The sequence below is a fragment of the Aulonocara stuartgranti genome, assembly GCF_965226115.1.
Source record: "Aulonocara stuartgranti genome assembly, chromosome: 19".
Classification (NCBI taxonomy): Eukaryota; Metazoa; Chordata; class Actinopteri; order Cichliformes; family Cichlidae; genus Aulonocara; species Aulonocara stuartgranti.
In genome coordinates this window covers 29289754-29311951 of record NC_138955.1, presented here as the reverse complement: position 1 = coordinate 29311951, position 22198 = coordinate 29289754, and the positions used below count along the sequence as shown (strand labels likewise).

General features: G+C 42.5%; 1 protein-coding gene, 1 long non-coding RNA gene and 1 pseudogene across 7 annotated transcripts; 2 read left to right on the top strand and 1 right to left on the bottom strand.

The window, feature by feature from the left end:
- Positions 1-1455: 1455 nt before the first annotated feature.
- On the bottom strand, positions 1456-21082 carry LOC309695607 (uncharacterized protein). Of its 5 annotated transcripts, XM_082516345.1 has the most exons (5): positions 19049-21071; positions 18770-18922; positions 11082-11185; positions 10170-10336; positions 1456-3101 (listed from the first exon to the last, which is right to left on the bottom strand). In XM_082516345.1, the coding sequence occupies exons 1-4, from the start codon at positions 19062-19064 to the stop codon at positions 10172-10174; spliced, it is 438 nt and encodes a 145-aa protein (XP_082372471.1). In that variant the 5' UTR covers positions 19065-21071; the 3' UTR covers positions 1456-3101; positions 10170-10171. The 5 variants fall into 5 exon arrangements, with proteins under 5 accessions (XP_082372471.1, XP_082372473.1, XP_082372470.1 ...); XM_082516347.1 differs by lacking the exon at positions 10170-10336 and having other exon boundaries at positions 19049-21082; XM_082516344.1 differs by lacking the exon at positions 1456-3101 and having other exon boundaries at positions 5535-10336; positions 19049-21076.
- LOC309695611 lies at positions 11182-14984 on the top strand. The gene is made up of 2 exons (XR_014273194.1): positions 11182-13771; positions 13998-14984. It is a non-coding gene; the product is annotated as an uncharacterized lncRNA (long non-coding RNA).
- On the top strand, positions 21019-22077 carry LOC309695610 (EOLA-like protein; annotated as a pseudogene). Its single transcript has 2 exons — positions 21019-21255; positions 21321-22077. The product of its transcript is annotated as an EOLA-like protein (transcript).
- Positions 22078-22198: the final 121 nt, after the last annotated feature.

Sequence of the window (22198 nt, the reverse complement as noted above, 5' to 3'; positions counted from 1 at the left end):
CCATTGAAGCTTCAGATACCTGCAGGACTACGAACTTTCTTCCTTCATCGGAGTGTGGTAGGACAAACATTAAACAAACTGAACGGGCCCCAACGATCCATCAGTTATCAGACATTATCCACTCATATAATTGACTCAGAGAAAGCTGTATGCGCGCACTTTTATTTAGTTTATTTTGGGGAAAATATTTTGTATTTTATTTTATTGTTTTTTCATTACATTGTTGCAGCTGCTGTGTGTCAAATATAACAAATTTGTGAACAGTATATTGTGGTGTGGTCTCTTCTTATTGGTGTTTATACCTTGGGCTCCTGCCGATCCTAGATCTTCTGATACTGGCTAGTGGGAGTTCAGTCATTCTTAATAATAATTCACAAGTTGGGTTACACTTGGATAGGTAAAGAATTCAGAACAGAATTGATTTGGATGCATTATTATTTTTGGAGCAATAAGAGTTTTTACAATATACATCCATTGGTATCCCTTGGGACCCAAAGGGGTCCCCATCCAAAAGGTGATATAGCAATATCATATATGAATTTTTTTTTCATTTTTTTTCACATCAGATCTTTTAAACAACTTCAGACCTATCCACTGATATAAAGTTTTTCTTAATTTTTTTTTAAATTTTTTTAGGTTTTTATGGCTTTATTGTCATAAAGACCCCTGTTTATATTTTGGGGGGTAAAAAACCATAATATGCAATATTTTCAAAAAATGAGTTGCAAATGGAACTACTTGGCATGAGGTTATTAGAGCCTTGGATAGGTAAAGAATTCAGAATAGAATTGATTTGGATGCATTATTATTTTTGGAGCAATAAGAGTTTTTCAAATTTACACCCTTTTATGGTCCTCGGGACCCAAAATGGTCCCCATCCAAAAGGTGATATAGCAATGGATTTTATGAATTTTTTTTCCAGTTTTTTTCACACCAGATCTTTTAAACAACTTCAGACCTATCCACTGATATAAAGTTTTTCATAATTTTCTCAATATTTTTTATGTTTTTATGGCTTTATTGTCATAAAGACCCCTGTTTATTTTCTTTGGGGGGTAAAAAACCATAATATGCAATATTTTCAAAAAATGAGTTGCAAATGGAACTACTTGGCATGAGGTTATTAGAGCCTCGGATAGGTAAAGAATTCAGAATAGAATTGATTTGGATGCATTATTATTTTTGGAGCAATAAGAGTTTTTGCAATATACTTCCATTGGTATCCCTCGGGACCCAAAATGGTCCCCATCCAAAAGGTGATATAGCAATGAATTTTATGAATTGATTTTTCATTTTTTTTCACATCAGATCTTTTAAACAACTTCAGACCTAACCACAGATATAAAGTTTTTCATAAATTTGTAAATATTTTTTATGTTTTTATAGCTTTATTGTCATAAAGACCCCTGTTTATTTTTTATTTATTTATTTTGGGGGGGGGGGGGAAACCCGTAATATATATTATAAATATATTCTCAATCACATTCACACCACTCTCTTATATCAGTTCCACTACATCGAGACTATTTTATGGTGGTCAGCTGTTTTATTGTCATGTATTTTGCATAATAAGATAACCATGTCCTGCATTCAAAACCACTGAAAATGTCTATGGTGGTGCTGTACCTAATATTGTGCTCATTGGATCCAAAACATATTTTTCCTTTATTTTGAAGCCTGAGGCTTAGATCCATTAGGTATTCACGAGAAAAAAATTATCACATGTCAGGATTACAGTATATCGAAAATATGTGATTATAAAGGGAGTCAATGGGACCCAAAATGGTACGAGGACCACAGATGGTAACACTTATGTGAATCTCCTTTACTATACACAACACCATAGAGGGGATCAATGAATTTTAAAAATAATGCTAAAATGCAACTCCTAGCCAAGTTTCATGCAACTAGTCTTTAAAATGACTGATATATTGAGAATCAAAAATCCAAGGGGACCCAAAAGGGTCCCTATTTTGACGATGACCATCAGAGGGTTAATAAGCAATGTCTTCCATGACCTGCTAAGTAGCCAGGTCAGCCAATCTTCTGTTGAAGCATTCAGAAACAGTCCAAAACGGTAGTCGAGTGTCTCTATCCTGAGCATGTTTTTGGCATTACCTTACTCCTCCATAGGTTGCGTTGCAGTTGCTGGTATGGCCCAGGGGGTGGCGTCCTTGCCCTGCCGCTTGGTAGAAGCATAGAGGATGCCACTTCTCTGGGAGTGAAGCTTTCATGCTGATTGCAAAGTGTTGTCTTCCAATGCTGGCAAAACTTGCTGCACATTCACTTTGCCAGTGACTGTTCATCATGCGACCATAGATGGTGGGGTAGACTGAAATTGAAGGCATGTGAGAACAGACATAACATTCTTTTTCCTCCACTCTGTTGTGTATGTATCGATACCAGGCGTTATTCATCCAAGGGTGAACATGGTCTTGAGTCATCTCAGAGAGGTGGGAATTGTCGTGGGTCCACCTCTTAGGTCGGGGAATAGTTGGTTCTGTCCTGTGGGTACCGCTGGGCATCAACCAAAAGAGCGCCGTCATCAGGAGGACGGCCATCAGACAGAATATGCGGCACATGAGTTGCTTTCCTTTGATGTCACAAGCGCCCAAACACAGCTTTGGGGCTGGAGCTGGTGCTGGCATTGATCCTGGGGCTGGTTCTTCTTCTGGATTTATCAGATTGTTTTCCTCAGTCATCTTGTTGAGATTTTATTCAGGCGTCCCTGGTGTTATTATTGGTTCTGCTCTTCGGTGGGATAGGTCAGTCTTTATTAGTGTCTGTTCTTCAGTGATGACCTGGAACCCCTAAAACTTCTGGTGAGTAGACCCCGTGCGAAGCGAAGAGGCGGGATATACCCAATCAGCCCTTCCTCCACCGGCAGATCACTCAGAAGCCAGGGGAACCGGCGTCTTATTGTGGTGCAAACACTTTCTTCACGTGGGTTTGATGTATCCACGAAGGTCGTTCGGCTATCTTACAAGCTGTGGGTGTGGTAAGTAACACCTGGAAGGGACCTTCCCACTTCGGAGCACTCCAGTTTTTCCGCTGGAGGACTTTAATCAGAATCCAATCACCGGGGTTCAACCTGCAAGAGACTGGAGAGAGATCACTCGGCAGTTGATTGCTTAGTCTCACTTCTTTATTCTCAAATAGTTTTATCATCCATTCTGCCATTGTTGTTTCTGCTGCAGCTTTATTAATTGGTTCACTGGTAATGGGCAGTGGGAATGCCCTGCCATGTATAATTTCAAATGGGGTCAGACCTCTTGCTCCTTGAGTTATTCTCATCCATAGTTTAACTAAACTCAAACATTCAGGCCATGGTCTTTTAGTTTCTTCCATACATTTTCTTAATCTCTGTTTAATTGTGCCATTAGTTCTCTCGACTAATCCTGCACTGCTTGGGTGATAGGCACAATGGTGTTTTATGCTAAAACCTAAAGCTTCAGAGACTTTGCTTATTACTTCATTTACAAAATGTGTGCCATTGTCAGATCGTATTAAACTTGGAATGCCATACGTGGGTATAAAATGGTTACACAAACATTTTGCTACTGAAATTGCATCTGCTTTTTTCACTGGGTATATTTCTGGCCATTTAGAAAATACATCTATTATCACAAGTGCATATTTGGAGGATTGTGATTCATTTAATTCTATGAAATCCATGTGGATAGTGTGAAATGGATGTGGTGGTTTAGGGAAATGCCCTCGCTTTGGTCGTAAATTTCCCTGTGCGTTGTGTCTTTGGCAAACCATACATGTTCTGATAAATTCTTTTGCTGAACTTTCAAAATTTTTTGTGTAGAATTGTTTAATTTGTATAAGTAGCCTCCCCGCTGTTGACACGTGGGTTTTCCCACGGGTCACCAACGCTGCCGCTTTGTGCAAAGATTTAGGTCATGTCATGATATCGTCTTGTAATATTGCTCCGTCTTTTAACCAGGAGGATTTTTCATTTTGTGATGCTGCTTTTTGTTCGTCTTTCAAAACATCTATTGATATCAGAGGGCAGGGGGTTAATGTAAAAGCGTCTGCTTCTTTTCCTGCTGCCTCTTTTGCTGCCTTATCTTGCAAAGTCATTTCCTTTAGTGATGTCTGAGTCATCTTTCTGATGTGCAGCACATTTACATAAGGCTAAATGTCTGGGCAATGTGATGACTTCCAGCAGTCTTTTCAAAAGACCACCGTGTTGTACTGGTGCGCCAGTTGATGTTATCATACCTCTGTTCTGCCATATCTTCGCAAAATGGTGTACTGCAGCGTAGACGTACTGGCTGTCTGTGTGTATGTTTATATCTTTGTCTTTGTATAATTCACAGGCTCTGATGACTGCTGTTAACTCTGCACTTTGGCCTGAGTGTGAAGAGGTTAATGGCCGTGCTTCAATAACTGTATCTATTGTGGTCACAGCATAACCAACACAGTTTCGTCCAGTTTTGTCCTTGCTTGCGGAACCTTCTACAAAGATGTCTACAAAGGATATTTGTGGTGTGCTATATATGTCAGGTCGCGGTTTCGTTTCCTCATCTAGCTTGTGCAAACAGCTATGTGCATCACCATCTGTTTCCACAGGAAGCAGAGTACTCGGATTTAGCTGGTTACACTTCTCTATAGTATTATGTGTGACTGTGAAAGCAGGATGCCTACATATGATAGCTGTCTTGCATGTGTTAGATATGAGAGGTTCGCTTGCAGCAGTATCGAGGTAACAGCGTGTGGCACTTTAACAATTAAAGGGTGTCCTAAAATGATATCAGCTGACTTTTTAACTGCCTCTGCTGCAGCCGCACAGGCCTGCACGCAGGTAGGAAGGCCAGCAACCACAGAATCAAGTTTACATGAATAAAATGCCAATGGCCGCTGTCTATCCCCAAAAGCTTGTGTCAGTACGGCTTTCATGTATCCAGAGCTGCCATCCACGTGCAAGTAAAATGGCTTGTCATAGTCTGGTAATGCTAGGACAGTGCTAGTTTGCAGAGCTGATTTTAAATTCTGAAATGACTGTTCTGCTTCAGGCGTCCATGTCAACTTATCTCTCAAAGCTAGATTTTTTCCATAAATTAAGTCTTGCAGGGGTTGGACCCTGAGGGCATATTCTGGAATCCAACTTCTGCAAAAGTTGCAGAGACCAAGGAAGCTCATCATTTGTTGTTTTGTTAATGGTTTTGGAGCATCTTGTACAGCTGCTTTCCGGCTGTCTAGCAATTTCTTGCCCTGTCCTGTCAACTCATGACCTAGATATATGACCTTTGATTGCCACAATTGCAGCTTGTGTTGTGACACTTTGTGACCCTGCTGTGCTAGGTGTAGCAACACAGTTAGGGTGTTTTCCTTGCGGTCTGCCTGCGTGTTTCCGGTTACCAGAATGTCATCTACGTAGAGCAGGAACTGTCCTGGAGCGGGCAGACTGCAAGTGGACATTGAGTGCTTAAGCGCTTCTGCATATAGTGTTGGACTATTTTGAAAACCTTGTGGTAAGCGTGTGTATGTGTATTTCTGGTTATCAAACGTGAAGCCAAACAGTTTCTGTGACTCTGGGTGCAGAGGCACAGAGAAAAAAGCATTAGATAAATCAATTACTGAAAACCACTGTTCTCTGGGTGACACTTGGTTCAATATTGTGTGTGGGTTTGCCACAACAGGAGGGATTTGTTCTGTAATGTCATTAATTGCTCTCAAATCATGTACAAGTCTATATTTTCCTGTGCTTGCTTTCTTTACTGGAAATATAGGCGTGTTACATGTTGTTTTTGTTGTTTTTATCAGAATCCCTGCTTTTTCCATGTCTGCTATGACCAGTGTTGGGTAAGTTACTTTAAAATAGTAACTTAGTTACATTACTAGTTACTTCTCTCAAAAGTAACTCAGTTACTTCAAGTTACTCGTTACTTTCAAAGTAACTAGTTACTAGGGAAAGTAACTTTGGTTTTACTCAGAATTCTCTTGTTAATGTGTTTCTTCCATAACTTTGCCAGTCTTCTAGCTTGCTTACTTGCCACAAGTGCACTGTGCCACCTACCAATAGAAAGGATATGATAACGTGCATATTTCCACGAGAGAAATCCCACGCCTGGACCGTCATTGACTGCTGCCATGATTCTAGCCTACGTCACAGAGTCATGTGCGCCTTTTACATCCAACACAAAAACTGCAGTCGTAGTGCTTTCGATTGTACTCAGAACTCAGAAATTCTGCCTTCTGAATAGGAAGATGTAGGTAACACCAGACTGCAGATGAGCTGCATACAGGGCTGGACTGGGACAGAAAATTGGCCCGGGCATTTTGACTAGAAACTGGCCCACCATTATAGGAAAAATCATAAAGCCTTTGAATGAAAACAAACACTGTTGTGACAGTGATGTTCACTGTTTTGATGGTATATATGCATCAATCTATCAATCGTTTGTTGTAAGATTCAGATAATTATTTTTTAAAAGCTAGACATTTTAAATGAGAATAAGAAAGAAAAGTATTTCTTTGTGCCCCCCATTCCCTGTTAATGCCCTACATGCCCCCTTGGCCACACTTTGCTAGATCCGCACCTGCACAGTTACCAGCTGTCAGCTACCTAAAAAAGGATCCTGGGGTTATTTGTCTCTCAGAAACAGTTCATAACTTCCCTTCAACTCATTCATGTCATCTAAAAGGTAAACCTGTTTCTCCATCACCTGCTCAGCTCTGATGATCCAGTAAGGACATCTCCTGGTTTCATCTTCATGTTTCCCTCTCACCAGATAACCAAACCATATCATGACCAGCAGCTTTTTTTTTTTACAGCTGTGGCTCCAGCAAACATCAGCTGATACTAGAAATTAATATTAAATAAATTCTAACAACAGCTGATCAAGCTTAAACGTGCTGCTGTTGTTTAGCGCGACATCCGCTGGTTTCCTCTTTCGGCGCAAAGTGGGCGATAAACAAACAAGAGAGCCGATCAGCTGATCATTGATCAGTTTCATGATTGAAGTAGAAACGGGAGAGGGAGGGGGGAGAATGAGAGAAGAAGAGGCAGCTGTGCAGCGTAAAGACACAGAATAACTCCAGCTTTGTGCCTTTTTCATTGTAGCTGAATTACGGGACAAACTGTTCCTTTTCACCTCAATAAGAAACGCGTAATATTTTCTCTGAATACCAGACGGGACGGTTGGCAACTCTAATAACTTATGAACAAATTAAGGTTCAACATCATTAACTTCATAGCACCACCCAGCTGTGTAGAAACTCCGTCATGCTAGCTAGCACGCAGTACGGAAAAAGTCAGAATAACGAAAATAAACTCCACCTAAGCTTGGTTTATATCTGACCCAGAGAGACTGCAGGTCATAACTTCTTACCTGAAGTTCAGTTCACACTTGGACCGGCGGCCGCCTCGGGTCTCTTTTCCTTCTGCGTCCCTTTTCCCTCATCCACCTGCTGCCTCCACCACTTGCTAATGTTACTGAATCTGTGGAAACTCCGCGATGCCACCACACGAAGTAACGAGTAACGACCCTATCTAAATCCCAGTAACGAGTAACGCGTTCCTGATTTTGGCATAATAACTAGTTACCGTGCTCGTTACCACAATAATAACGTAGTTACTGTAACGCGTTACTTAATAACGCGTTAGTCCCAACACTGGCTATGACCGGGCGAATCCCGTCTCTTGCTTCTGCAGATAGTGGGTATTGTGGCTTCATTGGTCTGCGGTCAGAGGTTACTTTTACTTTTATTGGATCAACGTGTTTTATTAATCCTACATCGGTTGGCCCATTTGACCACAAAGATTTTGGCAAGGCCTCAATCTCTGTGTCATGTACAGTGGTTAACATCAGTCACTTTTCTTTCTCAGTTACAAGGCATGAGGTTGGAGAGGTGGTTAAATGAGTGCTGGGTTTGACATTTATGTACACAGTTACTTCTGATTTGTGTTCAGAGCCTAAAAGCAACTGGTGGATGTTGAAAATTTCACCCTCGCACTCTAGCTGTTCGTGTGGGGTGTTTGGGCTAGGGCCTAGTCACATTTCATCTTCACTGTCCCTATTGTCTCTGCCCTGGCAAAATGTCCTTCTTTATCACAATTATAACACCTTCTATGTCGTTCTTTATCATCTCTATTCTGTTTCTTGCCTTTCCCTTTTTGTGGATTTCTGCCTGTGTATGCAACGATACCTCCTTCAGTGGTTACTACAAAAACTCCACTTTGGGCTGCTTTATTCTTTTGGACTTTCACTGCATGTTCTGCATACTGCAAAGCATCGGGTAGGTTCCCAGTATTTTGGGTGACCCAATGTTTATCTACATGAGCTCTAACTTTTGGGAGGAGGCCCTTCAAAAATGCATTTTTTAGCTGTTGTTGGTAGGGTGTCTCCGGGCCTTCAGTATATTCTAAACCTGAATTTTGTCGGAAGACTGGGCGCAGTCTATCCAGAAAATCAGAGGCTGTCTCATTTTATTTCTGTTTAGTCTCTCCTATTTTTGCATAATCAGGTCTTGGGGCTAGTATGGTTCTAATTCTCTCATACACTGGTTGTAGCGCTGCTTGTATTGAGTCAGGACACAAAAAGACAAAGAAAAATGCTGTCAGAAACAAAGCAGAAGTGTCAGGGGAAAACTGAGCTCACAGACAGCTGCATGTGTGGGCTTTTAATAGCATGCAGCCTCTGATCTAAAAAATAATAAAATAAATAAAGATAAAAGAAAATGTGTAACATGCTCATCAACTTAGCGGTGTCCACATATTTAATTCAGCTTCTCAATCCTGTAGGTTTAGTTATTATCTACAGGGTTTGGCTTATTAGTTGTTATTATAAACGTGCTCCACATCTCAGTAATATTTTATCTAGGATAAATTACAGGTTTTCAAACAGGTTAAGTGCCTCTATGCACCTAATTGGTTTAGATATTGCCTTTATTTTCTTCATCTCATATGTCATTATACTGAGTTTGAGCAAACCTTAAGCTTGATGCAGACGACTTCATAACAGTTGTCCATCTCACATCATACTGACTAGGATACTTCCTGTTATTAATTTTATACCATTATTAATATTATTAATAGTTAGGATCATCTTACTCAGCAAACAGATGATTTAGAATTCATCCAATCTGTACAAATTTCCTTTTTCCTATTTTTAGACTGGTCTTCTGTTTGCCTCATCTCAGATCCAACCTTCATTCACATTCATTCTCTCTGTTGCATGTCGAACCAAGTAGTTTATTATTATATTTTATTTTGTATCCATCAAGGACTGTGGGAGAGCTGCAGTTCTCACCCATTTCCAAGCTGGAGACATTTATCTTTTCACACACTTTCCTCGGCTGAACAATGACACAGCCATAATCTACCTTATGCATCTCTCTTTTTATAGAAAAGGTTTTCATGTGAATGATTTCCTTTTATTTATTTTATACAATCTGGGCATGATCGTCATGCCAAGTATATTACATTATTTAGTTCTGTTTGGAGGGTCTCCACGTAGGACAATTTAGTTTCTTTGGATTTCTCCACCTATTTGCGCTTATTTTGGCCGGCACCTGGATGGATTTTCTCCATCCACTGCTCATCAGCGGTTAATTCAGGTCTTGTGGGTTCATTTCCCATTTTAATTTATTTGTTTTATGTTTATTTTATTAATACTGCCAACACATACACTATGAAGTTTGGTGGATACAAAGGTCGGAGGAGGTTATTGAGGCAGCCTTCTACCCTGAGCTAAACTCAGGGCGGCCCCAATTTTATGCGATGAAGCGCAACCTTTCTCTTTCCCACCACACAATACCTCACAGGAAAACAGAAGAGTAGCACAGAGACCTAGAGTCTCTATTCAAAGGCGTACTTACTCTTTACACATATACATTGCGCGCTTAAAAAAAACCTGCTTTTACTCGACACTCCTTCCCTTGTTAAAGTTTTTAGCGGGTGCGATCCACACAGGAAGTGCAATCCCGTCTTATAGGTTACTTTCTAACCTTCCCTTGTTAAAGTTTTTAGCGGGTGCGATCCACACAGGAAGTGCAATCCCGTCTTATAGGTTACTTTCGAACCTTCGGTTCACACAGGACCTCTCTTAGTGTCCACACAGGACTCTTATTATCCACACAGGATTCTACAGGTATGAGTGTCGTTGTAAAGTCGATTTATTTCAAACGCATGATGTTTATGACTGTGTTATATTCACCTTCAAAGTAGCGCTGTGTTCTTATCCGGTGTTATCGAGTCCTGTCGCCGTGAAGCCTGAGTAAACACCGGCCAGCAGACGAATTTACGACTGTGGTCTTTCCTCATCTTCCTGGAAGCGAGCGTTTCAGTGCAGGCGGTCACGACGTCAGGATCCGAAGACTCCGTCTGTGGACAGTTGGACTAATAATATCAGTCAACTATCCGGCTCGAAGGACCAATTAAATGTCAGTAGTTTGTTGACATTATATACTAAGAAGGAATACAAGACAGTCAGAGAGTTTTCAAAGAACTACGTGCACGGGTGAGAGAGAATGGATACTCACACCGAAGTGCTGCAGTCAGGCTTTATTTATACACAGAAGCAGTTTCATGACATTTCCTCTTTTTCAGACTTGAGTATATCTAAAGATAGTAAAGATGTATGTGTGAATGTATGTGTGTGTGTAGTCGCTCTCTTTCAGAGAAGACGGTTTTTTCCTGTTACCAAGGAGCCTCTTCCTCTATTCAGCAGTTAAAGCAGAGTTCATGTGTCTATGCACACGTGTCAAAGGCATAAAAATATGTGAACACTATGTGCTCCTTTAAGCTTTGCATTACATGAGTAAATAAACAGATAATACAGTAAAACAATAGAAATAAGCAAAATAGTAAAATCTTATAACAACGATAAATTAGACTAAGAAGTGTTAATCACACTAACAATCGGTTCATTGAGCCTGCAACTGTGTTTCTTATAGATTTGTTTTTTGGTTGCAGCAGGCAGCAGATTTTGGAGAAAAAAACCTACATCACCTAAACAGCACCTAGCAGCAGAGAGACACAATTAGAGCTTGGGTGGCGAGCATATTTGAGCTTTTAGCAACTGAAGTGACCTCTGAAAAGTGAAACTGGTTGACTTCTGGTGACTCACCCAGATTGCAGGCTTGGCTGTTGAGGGCGTAAGGCTGCTGCTGATAGGCCCACTCCTCGTCGTTGGGAGCGGAGATGATGAACAGGCGATGTCTCCATCGGAACCTGCAATCACAGAAAATTTGAGTCTGGATTTAAGTGGCACTTTGGTCCCGCAGTGAGAGCTCTGTACCAAGACAAGGAGTTTGTGCTTGTGTGCTACATATTCCCCCTATTACTGCCAGAGGGTGACAACCCGGAATTATGGTCAAAAACCTGCCAGATCTCTACACTGTGTTCGGGGGGGATTCAGGTCTCTATGGCAACAAAAGACAGCCTGTCTTTAGACATCTCCAGGAGAAAATGTGACTGAAATGATTCAGGCTTGAGGAATGGCAGGGTTTTTGTTACTTTTGATTTTCATGGAACACACACATGCAGGCTGCTGCAGTCTGCCAAGTGCTGCTCAGAATTATTTAATTGTGGTCCAGCTGACTGCAACAGATATTTGACTGATGTGGACACAGCATGATGGGACCACCCAGTAATTCCAACTACACAGACTATATCGATCCTTGGGGGAACAACCTATATATGGCATCAATCTCAATAAAATGTTGTAATAGAAACTGTACTGAATACCTCAATTTGTCATGCAAATCTTGCACCTATGGAATGGTTTGTGCGTGCTATTTTTAAGCTACAAGTTAATGCTACATCAGCATGGGTGCTCTTATCCAGTGTTAATTTCACTGACCAATTATTTTTGTCATAATTTTTGTCAGTTACCTTTGTTTTCATGATGAAAGGGAGACAATAACTAACTAAAAACTAGTGCACGAGAAAAAAAAGTGCAATGGAATATATTGATACTTTGGTCTAAAAAAAAATAAAAAATGTGAGATCCAATCAGAAATATTTAAGCTGTGTACAAAGGCCCCAGGGCAGACCCAGGACACGCTGGAAAGATTATATCTCTCGGCTGGCCTGGGAACGCCTTGGTGTTCCCCCGGATAAGCTGGAGGAGGTGGCTGGGGAGCAGTGATGCCGGTAACGCGTTGCTTAGTAACGCGTTACTCCAAATATGACCACTTTTTCAGTAACGACTAATCTAACGCGTTACTATTTCCATAACAGTAGTCAGATTAAAGTTACTTGTTCAAACCACTGTGCGTTACTATTTTTTAAGCAAAAAGATTTGGTTTCTTCTTTTCGTCTCAGCGGATGACAAACGCATACGTGTCGTGAAACGTCACATAAGCGACAGGTCACGTTTCCCGCTCACAAGCAGCCAGCGACGTAAAAAAGTGTAAACAACAATGGAGGGAGAGTGATGTTCGTTCTTTAGCTGGAAATATAGTCACTATTTTGAGTTTCTGTCAACTAAAGATTTAAATATTAAGGTTCGTTGTACACTCTGTGTTGGCGAAAAAGTGTTATCTACCTTCAAAAACACTACGTCAAACTTAAAGAAACATTTGGAGTCGCAGCACAGCTCAGTCAAACTCACAGAGAGAGTCCCACCAAGTGGTCCGAAGCAGAGAGCCGTGACTTCCGCAGAAGGTCCTACACCCCCCAAACAACAAAAGTTGGACTTTGGTGCAAAACCAGTAAGTGATGAAGAATTGAAGAAGTTGGTCGCGCAGTATATTGTAGAAGAAATGCTACCTATAAACACTGTTGACTCGCCCTCGTTTCGTGCCATAATAAAAAAGATCCCTACTTCTGTTAATGCCGAGCTGCCTCACCGAACGACTTTTACTTCTTACTTGGAGAAGGAGTTTACAGAAATGGAGAGAAATTTGAAGGCCACACTGAAAGAGATTGACTTTGTTTCAACTACCGTGGATATTTGGACTGCTAACAACAGAAGCTATATGGGAGTAACGCTCCACTGGATCAGTAGAACCACATTAGAGCGCCACAAGGTTGCATTAGCATGTAGGCGAATTCGTGGTAGACACACGTATGATGTCATTGGTACAGAAATCGAAAACATCCACTCCTCTTATGGATTACTCAACAAAGTAGTTGCAACAGTTACTGATAATGGATCCAACTTTGTTAAGGCGTTTCAAGTTTATCATCCTGTCACGGAGTCCGATGATGAGATGGAGGAGGAAGAGTCCAGCCCCAAAGACGACGATGTCACTTTTTCTGATCTGTCAGAAATCCTCTCGGCTGAGAATGAAAGTGATGGTCAGCTGTCTCTTCCCCCGCACCGCAGGTGTGCTTCGCACACCATCAACATAATTTGCACACGTGATGTGGAGAAACATTTAACAACTAATGCAGAGAGCAGGGCTGTGTATAGGAGCAGCACAGCAAAATGCACAGCTCTTTGGACCAAATCGAGTAGATCTACACTTGCATCAGAAACAGTGGAAGAAATCAGCAAAAGAAAGCTCCTAATACCAACATCCACAAGGTGGAATTCCTTTTTTGATGCTGTAAAGAGAATTGCAGAAATCCCCATGGGTGAGCTGAATACTCTGTGCACAAAGCTAGGACTGAAGTGCTTCAAAGATCAAGAATACCAGTTCCTGCATGAGTACTGCATGTCCATGAAACCTCTGACTGCAGCACTGGACATTTTACAAGGCGACTGTCCATACTTTACTACCAACACTTGAAGTTCTGATGCAGAAGACCCAGGCTGTGAAAGATGACCTCTCCAGGATGACTGCAGGCCTTCCAGATGCCATTGTACAGGTACGCTCTATCTTGAAATTAGTCAGATTTTTTGCTTCATACAATTCACAAACATGGAACAGAATATTAATTATCATTGAAAAATAAGATTAAAACAATTAAAATGTTTACAAGTAACCTAAAACAAAATAAATCCATAATACTGATCTCATATTAGGCATGGTTTGCAAATAATTCAATAACATAATAAATTGTAGGCATAAAAAATATCAATTATGTTTTTTAGGCTATTCAGACTCATTTCGCCGGTGTGCTGGACGACAAAGATGCCCTTCTTGCAGCTGCCAGTTGTCCAAAATTCAAACTCCGATGGCTGAGAGATGCAGGAAGGAGGGAGCGAGTAAAACAGCTTCTGACAGCAGAGTGTTGCACCACTGTTCCTCTGGCAAAAAACCCTGCCAGTGTGCCCAGTGCTACTACATCTAGCAGCCAAGGTGAGATGGACTTTTTCACTTTTGAGGCAGAGCCAGAGGAGGAGACCTATTCTGCAGAAAAAGAAGTCATGGACTACCTGATGTCAGGCTACGACCTTCAGATTCTGCATAAATTTTCAAGCATAAAGACAATTTTTTTAAAGTATAACACTCCAACCCCATCAAGTGCTCCTGTGGAGCGGCTTTTTAGTCTGGGAGGTTTGGTGCTCACGCCTAAAAGACATCGACTTTCTGACAAAAGGTTTGAGAAGCTTCTGTTAATGAGGTACAACCACTGGTTTACTCGCTCCACTCTACTGTTTCCCCCATAACATGCGATGACAACATATACTGAAAAAACAGAGAATGGGGAATCCAATTTAAATAACTATTTACAAGTAATTAAATTAAGTTTATCAAAGTCACTTAATAAACTTATTAAAGTTTTCAAGTTGATTAACTTAAATCAATTACCTGCAAGGAAGTAAGGCAATTTAAGTTGGACCTGCAGTCTCTTTTTTTTTTCATAAGATTAGTCCAAAGTTACAAAAGCGGACAATAGTGTTTACATGTGGATGGTATAAAAAGTATCTTAAGGGAAGTCAAGAAAGACTCTTTGTTTGTTTTTGTTTTTTTATAAAAAGTATTTATGTTAAGTGAAGTAACAAGACTGTCTTTATTTTCATACAAACAAGTATTTCTGTCAGGAAAAAAGTTTTAAGTTCAACTTCAAATGTCAGGAGATATATTGTTGACATTACTGTTAAAATACACTTCCAATAAAGTGAGTATTGGCAAAATTGGTTGATGTTTTTATGTTGAGGCAGTGGGGAGTGTTATTGGCTGCTTCTGAAAGTAACTAATAAAGTAACTAGTAATCTAACTTAGTTACTTTAAAAATAAACTAATCAGTAAAGTAACTAAGTTACTTTTGGAAGGAGTAATCAGTAGTCCGTAATATATTACTTTTTCAAAGTAACTGTGGCAACACTGCTGGGGAGAGGGAGGTCTGGGCTTCTCTGCTTAGGCTGCTGCCCCCGCGACCTGGCCTCGGATAAAGCGGATGAAGATGATGATGATGACAAAGGCAGGACGAGTTTGGAAGTGACCCAATCAGATGTAATCGCCCTGTGCATAAAATGTAAAATGAAACCTGAGAGTGCTATCATGGTCAGGTTAAGAAACAATTATATCTTGCCATGTCTCCATGGTTGCTTTCGTTCACAAGTGGTCTCTGCTGGTGTGGGCAGGCCACGTGTAATTGTTGGCACCAGTGGTCAGTATTACATCCTGTCTTCACGACTCTGCTGCAGGGCTTGTCGCAGGAACTGGTTTGCTGACAATCCACGATGGCTGGAGAAACTGCCCAAAGGTTTACCAACCTTCTCCCTGCTTTTCTTACAAACAAAAAGGCCATCTGCAAGTCTGTTATGGATGAGCTCAGGAGGACTGGCAAATCTCCAACAGACATGGCAAACCAAATAAATGAACTCATGCACCTCAAGTACGAGCGAGCTCACCTGACGTACCTCCATGCCACAGGATCGGTCTGGGATTCTGAGGCAGGAGCTCATGCACAGAGGACCATTGGGCAGTTCCTGAGGAAGGAAAATAAGCCACAGGAGTTCAGGTCTTATGAAGACCCACATGCCTGGTGTGGCGTCTCTGTGTCCAGCCATTACCTGACTGACTGCCTGCTCGACGAATTCCGACGTCAACATCCAGCCATATCCAAACTCCTCCAGGGCACTTTTGGCCACATTTCCAGGTCTGACCACATCAGGAAGGTGGCACGAAAAGTCATGCTGGCATCTGGGGTCATGTCCAGTTATTCCATAATGAATGAAAACTGGCTGATTGTTTCGTGGGTCATGGTTCAGTCTGACACAGAAAGGTCCTTGGAGCCCATGTACCAGGGAATGGCCAAGAGGTACAGTGATGCAGGAGTGGAAAAGGCCGGCTACCACTGGGTGGACAGGTAAAAACCGTAATCATCGTTGTCATTCAAACTGCTAATCTGTCTGGAAAAACTGAGTTTTTCTTTTTCAGATCAATTTGATGCACACACATAATATTCCATATACTTACATGTATTTGTATTTCTTACATTTAGGGATTGCTGTGCTCCATTTAAGATCCCAGACTGCATCCCTGTCGAAAATCTATCGTGGGATGCCTGAAAAACCACTCCTGCTGTTGTTGCTGCGGCCACATCTGGACCAGTGGCAAACAGCTGTGCCTCTCGAACCCACTACAACAAGAACATTATTGTAAAACTGGACCTGTTCCACTGCCTGAGGCGATTTTTGTGGGAGTGTACCTCTGAGCATCTTCCTCTGTTCAGCACTTTCTGCCAGCTTCTCTCTGCGGCATTCTCAGTGGTTGATCAGGCAGACCTGAAGAGGCTCCAGGATGCTTATAAGTTCTGTGGCATCCATCCTGCTAATCCCACAAAGCAACACATAAGGGAGCACTGCAGGATCCAAATACCACAACCCACTGAGCTGCTGAACAGAGTGGAAAAGGTCCTGAACCATTTTCACCTGGCCACAGACCCCAACAACGTCCCACTCTTCAAGCCATCCATGCTGAAGACGTGACGCAGTGCACATTCTGCGTGGCTGCCTAAGTGACCCTGAACTCTCAGAGGGTGTAATGTTTAGGTACGGTGGGACTCTTCAGCTTAACCATGTCCCTGGTGAAGGTGCCAAGGTCCCCATCTGGATTCCTGTCCGAGGCACTTCACAGCAGGAGGGTTATCATTTCCACCAGGCCCAGTGGATCACCGGGACTCACGTTTCCACTGAACTATTCCAGGCCCAGGGCATCACAGGGGTGGCACGATGGAACTACCAACGACTGGTGGAGCTTAAGCAGCCAGGTGTCATGCTACCTTGTGTTTTTGATCCAGCTCTAGTGGTGGAGTTTAATGCAGCCTCCAGAAGAGTGACTGGTCAGGAGAAGTACACTGCACTTCACCTCTCTGACAGAGACACTGGAGAGCAATTTGGGCTTGAATACAGAGAGCCAGGCTGCCGTCCAGTCCCTCTGAACTGGGACAAACACAAAACTCTGAGAAAAGATGAACCAGCTGCCCTTCAGCCCCCACCCTCTGTTCCAAAACCTGTGGCTGCCCAGCAGCTGCTGTGGCAGTCTTTAACTGAAGGCAGTGAAACAACTAGTGTCCCTGTAGTCACCATAGAGCCCTGCCGTCTTTAACCCGCCTCCTCCTGCCCTGTCTACACCACTGACACAAGTCTCAATAGAGAAGATTGTGGAGGGCATCTTAGAAAGGCAACAGCAGCAGCAGCAGCCACAGCAGCCACTTGGCAGCTTATTTCTAAATCACTTCATGTAATGATAACAAGCCATCCGTTCTCTAGTGGGGTCTCACAGCTTTTATCTTCATAATCTTTCTGGTTGATTTGTAATATTAGAAACATGACTGCTGTCTTTTATCTGTGTGACTGTACAGCCTGTTTCAGACATGACAACCAGACAGTGTCTGAAGTTATCTTTAATACATGCAACGCAGCTGGAGATAGTCCAGACACTTTCTCACTTCTGATGATAATATTTTTGGTTTAGGTGTTGTTGCTTTCTGGCTTGAAGCTTATCTACAAAAGCAGTTCAATAAGGAGAGATCATGTGGAAAAACTGAGCATGATTTATTGAGGTACAGAAATAAATGTAACTGTTAGGCAGTTAAACTCCAATGACCCATCATAGCAGAAGAAATCTCAGCAGTGACAGGATGTGAGTAACACTTAAATCACTTACAAAATAACCAAAATGCTGTTATCAAACAATAAACTGCAATAAAGTTACAGAAAATGCCTTCAGTTTCAGTATTTTAGCTCTGAGACTTTGAATGGGGAGTTTTTAGACCTTGTGTCACTTTGAGGCAAATTGTGAAAAACCTGTAACTCGCACGATAATTATAGTGACACTGTCTTTTCAGCTCCTCCCGTAAATGAAGCAAGCCTCGATACGCGCATCGCGGAAACGCCCCCTCAATTACTCGACACAAGCTTTGAAGCCTCGACACAGAACGTCACATCACTAGTTCCTGGTACTGCTTTAGTACCTGCTCGGACGGGTTCCAAGCGATCCGAGCAGGTATTAAACTATTACGTCATCGGACAGCATGCCACTGATTGGCTGGTCAGTGGCATCACTCGATAGGTCATGAGAACATCTACTTCACAAAAAAATGAGAGAAATGTGTTCTGGGAATCCATGCGACCTCACAAACCATCCTACCTGTTGTTTCTGCGCATGTGCACAACACAAAATTAAGTGGCAACCCGCCCTATCTACTTAAATTTCTGCTGGAATTATTGTGTGACCGCAGGAATGTACACTAGGACGGTTTGCTCCAAGAAACAACGCCATGCTCCCGGAATCTGACAAACAGCCCCCGCATTCATGTCACATTTTAATTAAGATTACACGTTGCTATAACAACGAGCACCCATATTAGATGGTATTGGTTATAGTGGAAACCCAGTGTAGTCGAGTTGTGGCGAGTCGAGCAGGCACTAATGCAAAAGGGGCTAAAAAAAACCCTGAAAATGTTTCATACCTCTGAAAAGTGCGTCCTGTTTGGGTGCGCTTGTTTTGCAGACATGGCGGTGCAGGTGCCGTGCCTGTTGTTCCGGTGTTCCAGATCTACTGGCGTTTAGATCAACTGGCGTTGGTCGAACAGATGTGTGGCAGTCTTGCGTTTCAGGAGCTGCTACCGACAAACCAGCAAAAAAACGCCAAATGTGTCATCTGTGACACTTGTGAGGTTGTCTCAAACACACTCCGTCAGTCTTGATGCTGTTGAACAACAAAATGTTTAAAAATGTGGCGAGTTTACCTGGTGATATCCTCATGCGTGACGCGATCGCGAAAACAGCAAACAAGTAACACCACGCCGTTGTTGTTCACAGGACAGCAAGAGTAAACGATCGGGAGACTCTTGTCGTCGTTATCGTTCCCCTCGCACGGTTTATTTCTCCGAATTCAGCGTTTTTGCTTCACAACTACAGCGTGCAGTTTACTTTGTGCACTAACATGGAGTCGAGTCAACCAGCGCCACCTCTGGCCAAGTGCCACAGCCTACAGCCAGATCAACCTGTGACACACATCTGCACCACGTTTGAATTCGTGTCATGCACATTTGTACCTTTCAATTGTGTCTGTTTGTGCGTCATGCAAATAAACCTTTGAAATGAATGAAATGATATCATGTATTTATTATCAGCCTACATTTGTACAAAATGCCAAATGACATACACATAAGAATCACCATCCTGATATCAATACTTTTGCCCATACGAAAAATGTCGTGAACACACTAATATTTCACCAGTGTTGTAACATCACATGTCGTTAGCGTAGTCTGTCTGTGTCTGCCCTCTGCAAACAAACATGTTAGAGTTGGTTGTGATATACAGTCTGCATAAGTGTGGTCAATCTAATAAACATTTATAAGGAGATGGCAGTTACTGTGAATGTACAGCAGTTACACAGTGATTAGTAATAAACAGTCAGACAATGACCCTGACAATCTCATTCAATCTTGCAGATTGCACCTTCTGTGGAAAGTGGTACCACACGGTGTGTGTGGACTTCCCCTGTGCAGAAGGCGACTACAAATGTTGTGGGTGCTAAATAAACAGAAACAAATGATCCCTGTTGTCTTTGCTTACTGATTGTTTTCAGTGTTGACAATCCACATTGCTGGCATTGCATCTTTCAACATGTTTGTGGGTAGATTTGGATGTACCAGGGGTAAGTGCAGCCACTCAGCCTCTACTCAATGTGATCATAGCAGCAGGTGCAGATGTGTCACAAGTTAATCTAGTAGTGGCCTATGGTCATGTGTTAGTGGTGGGAACAGTCATATCCACTCACTCTCACTGGCTGTTTATTACTAATCACTGTGTAACTGCTGTGAATTCACAGTAACTGCCGTCTCCTTACAAATCTTCATTAGATTAACCACACTTATACAGACTGTATATAACTCCAGCCATGTTGATGAATTGCCTATATTGGCTGGAAATATTCATTTTCAGGGAAAAGACACAGACAGACGATGCTTACAGGATGTGATGTGACAACACTAATGAAATATTGATGTGTCATATTTGTCCAAGGTGTATTTCATTGTTATGGAAAAAGAGAATATTAAAATCATGATGACCAATTGGAGTGGTGATTTCTATGACTTTGTGTATATAATTTGGAATTTTGTACAAATGTAGGCCAATAAGGAATATATGATATCATTTCATTCTTTCCAAAGGTTTATTTGCATGACGCACAAACAGACACAATTGAAAGGTACAAATGTGCATGACACGAATTCAAACGTGGTGCAGATGTGTGTCACAGGTTGATCTGGCTGTAGGCTGTGGCACTTGGCCAGAGGTGGCGCTGGTTGACTCGACTCCATGTTAGTGCACAAAGTAAACTGCACGCTGTAGTTGTGAAGCAAAAACGCTGAATTCGGAGAAATAAACCGTGCGAGGGGAACGATAACGACGACAAGAGTCTCCCGATCGTTTACTCTTGCTGTCCCGTGAACAACAACGGCATGGTGTTAATTGTTTGCTGTTTTCGCGATCGCGTGGCGCACGAGGATATCACCAGGTAAACTCGCCACATTTTTAAACATTTTGTTGTTCAACAGCATCAAGACTGACGGAGTGTGTTTGAGACAACCTCACAAGTGTCACAGATGACACATTTGGCTTTTTTTTGCTGGTTTGTCGGTAGGAGCTACTGAAACGCAAGACTGCCACACATCTGTTCGACCAACGCCAGTTGATCTAAACGCCAGTAGATCTGGAACACCGGCAGCCGTATGCCGGCCTGGTTCTGGACGGGGTAAAGACGGTGGAGAGCCGCTGGAGGCCGCTGCTCGCTCCACTGGAGAACCAGACGCTGGCGGTCCACGTGGCTCAGCGTGACTGGGAGGGGTTGGAGTGGTGGGCGGTGCTAAGCGGCCTGCTGGGGATGGACAGATTGAGGCACTTCTGGAGTCCGGGGAGCGGTTCGGCCGCGGCGTGGTGGCAGGTTAGAATCACTATTTACTCTGCCACATTTACACATCCCTGAACGAACCCTGTGGTCTCTTTTAGGATTGGTGGATGTGGGCCAGACCTGGCTTTGCCCCGCCTCCCTCCAGGGGAAGGACCTACAGTGCCTGGAGCAGTCGGCCGTGCTGATTGGTCTGCAGGAGAAGCACCTGACTAACCTGTCCAACCCTCGCTGGCTGAAGGCCCCACTGAGAGCTCTGGGAGGTCGCGACCTCTGGACCATAGAGATCCCAGCAAAACTGTTCCCGTGACAACACATACGTAACCTACCCGGGCACTGAGGCCGATGCTGGAGCTACTTCTCTGTCATAGTACTTTGGTTTTTACAGCTGATCATTGATCTGTGATCAGAGCGGTGGCGCTGACCTCAGATCAGGTCACTGTGATGTCATCAGCACACCTGATTTTTGGGGTCGAGCGAGGTCTTCCATCTCTGAGGGTGGGGTGGGGGTCAGACCAATGATCTGAGCTCCTGGGGCCGTCATCCCGGAGCACCAGAGGCTTCACAGCAGCTCGATAAAAGTCCAACCTGTCCAGTTCTTTGTTTCTTTGAAATGATGGAACCCGTCTAATCCCAGATTTTTCGCAGCAAAATAAGTGAATGCATTTCACTCCTTAGACTTGTCCTACTGACTGTATGTTTAATTTTGTTGATGTGTGGGGGTTAAAACGGCAACTGTTGCCGGTGGGTTAATAAGGGCACCTTCCAAACGTCCAGTGTTTGTGTAAATAACCTACCTGTGGTGCTGTTATCAGGCGGCTGTATGTTACACTGAAATTAAAAGGTAATATTTTGCTATGCTTGCTGTTCTGCTCATTGTTCTCTCGCTGTTTTAGAAAACAGTCTGTGCAGAATTGTTGTAATTCAGTCACACTGGAGGGTTTTAGAGCATGAAGCCGTCAGGACTTTGACTAAACCA

Excerpts from the sequence above, each read along its gene's own strand:
- LOC309695607 (XM_082516344.1), bottom strand. Across the intron at positions 11,186-18,769 it reads ACAGGACGCACTTTTCAGAG|GTTCCGATGGAGACATCGCC; the intron begins GTATGAAACATT and ends CTGTGATTGCAG. Across the intron at positions 10,337-11,081 it reads CAGCCAAGCCTGCAATCTGG|ACGGAGTCTTCGGATCCTGA; the intron begins GTGAGTCACCAG and ends AACTGTCCACAG.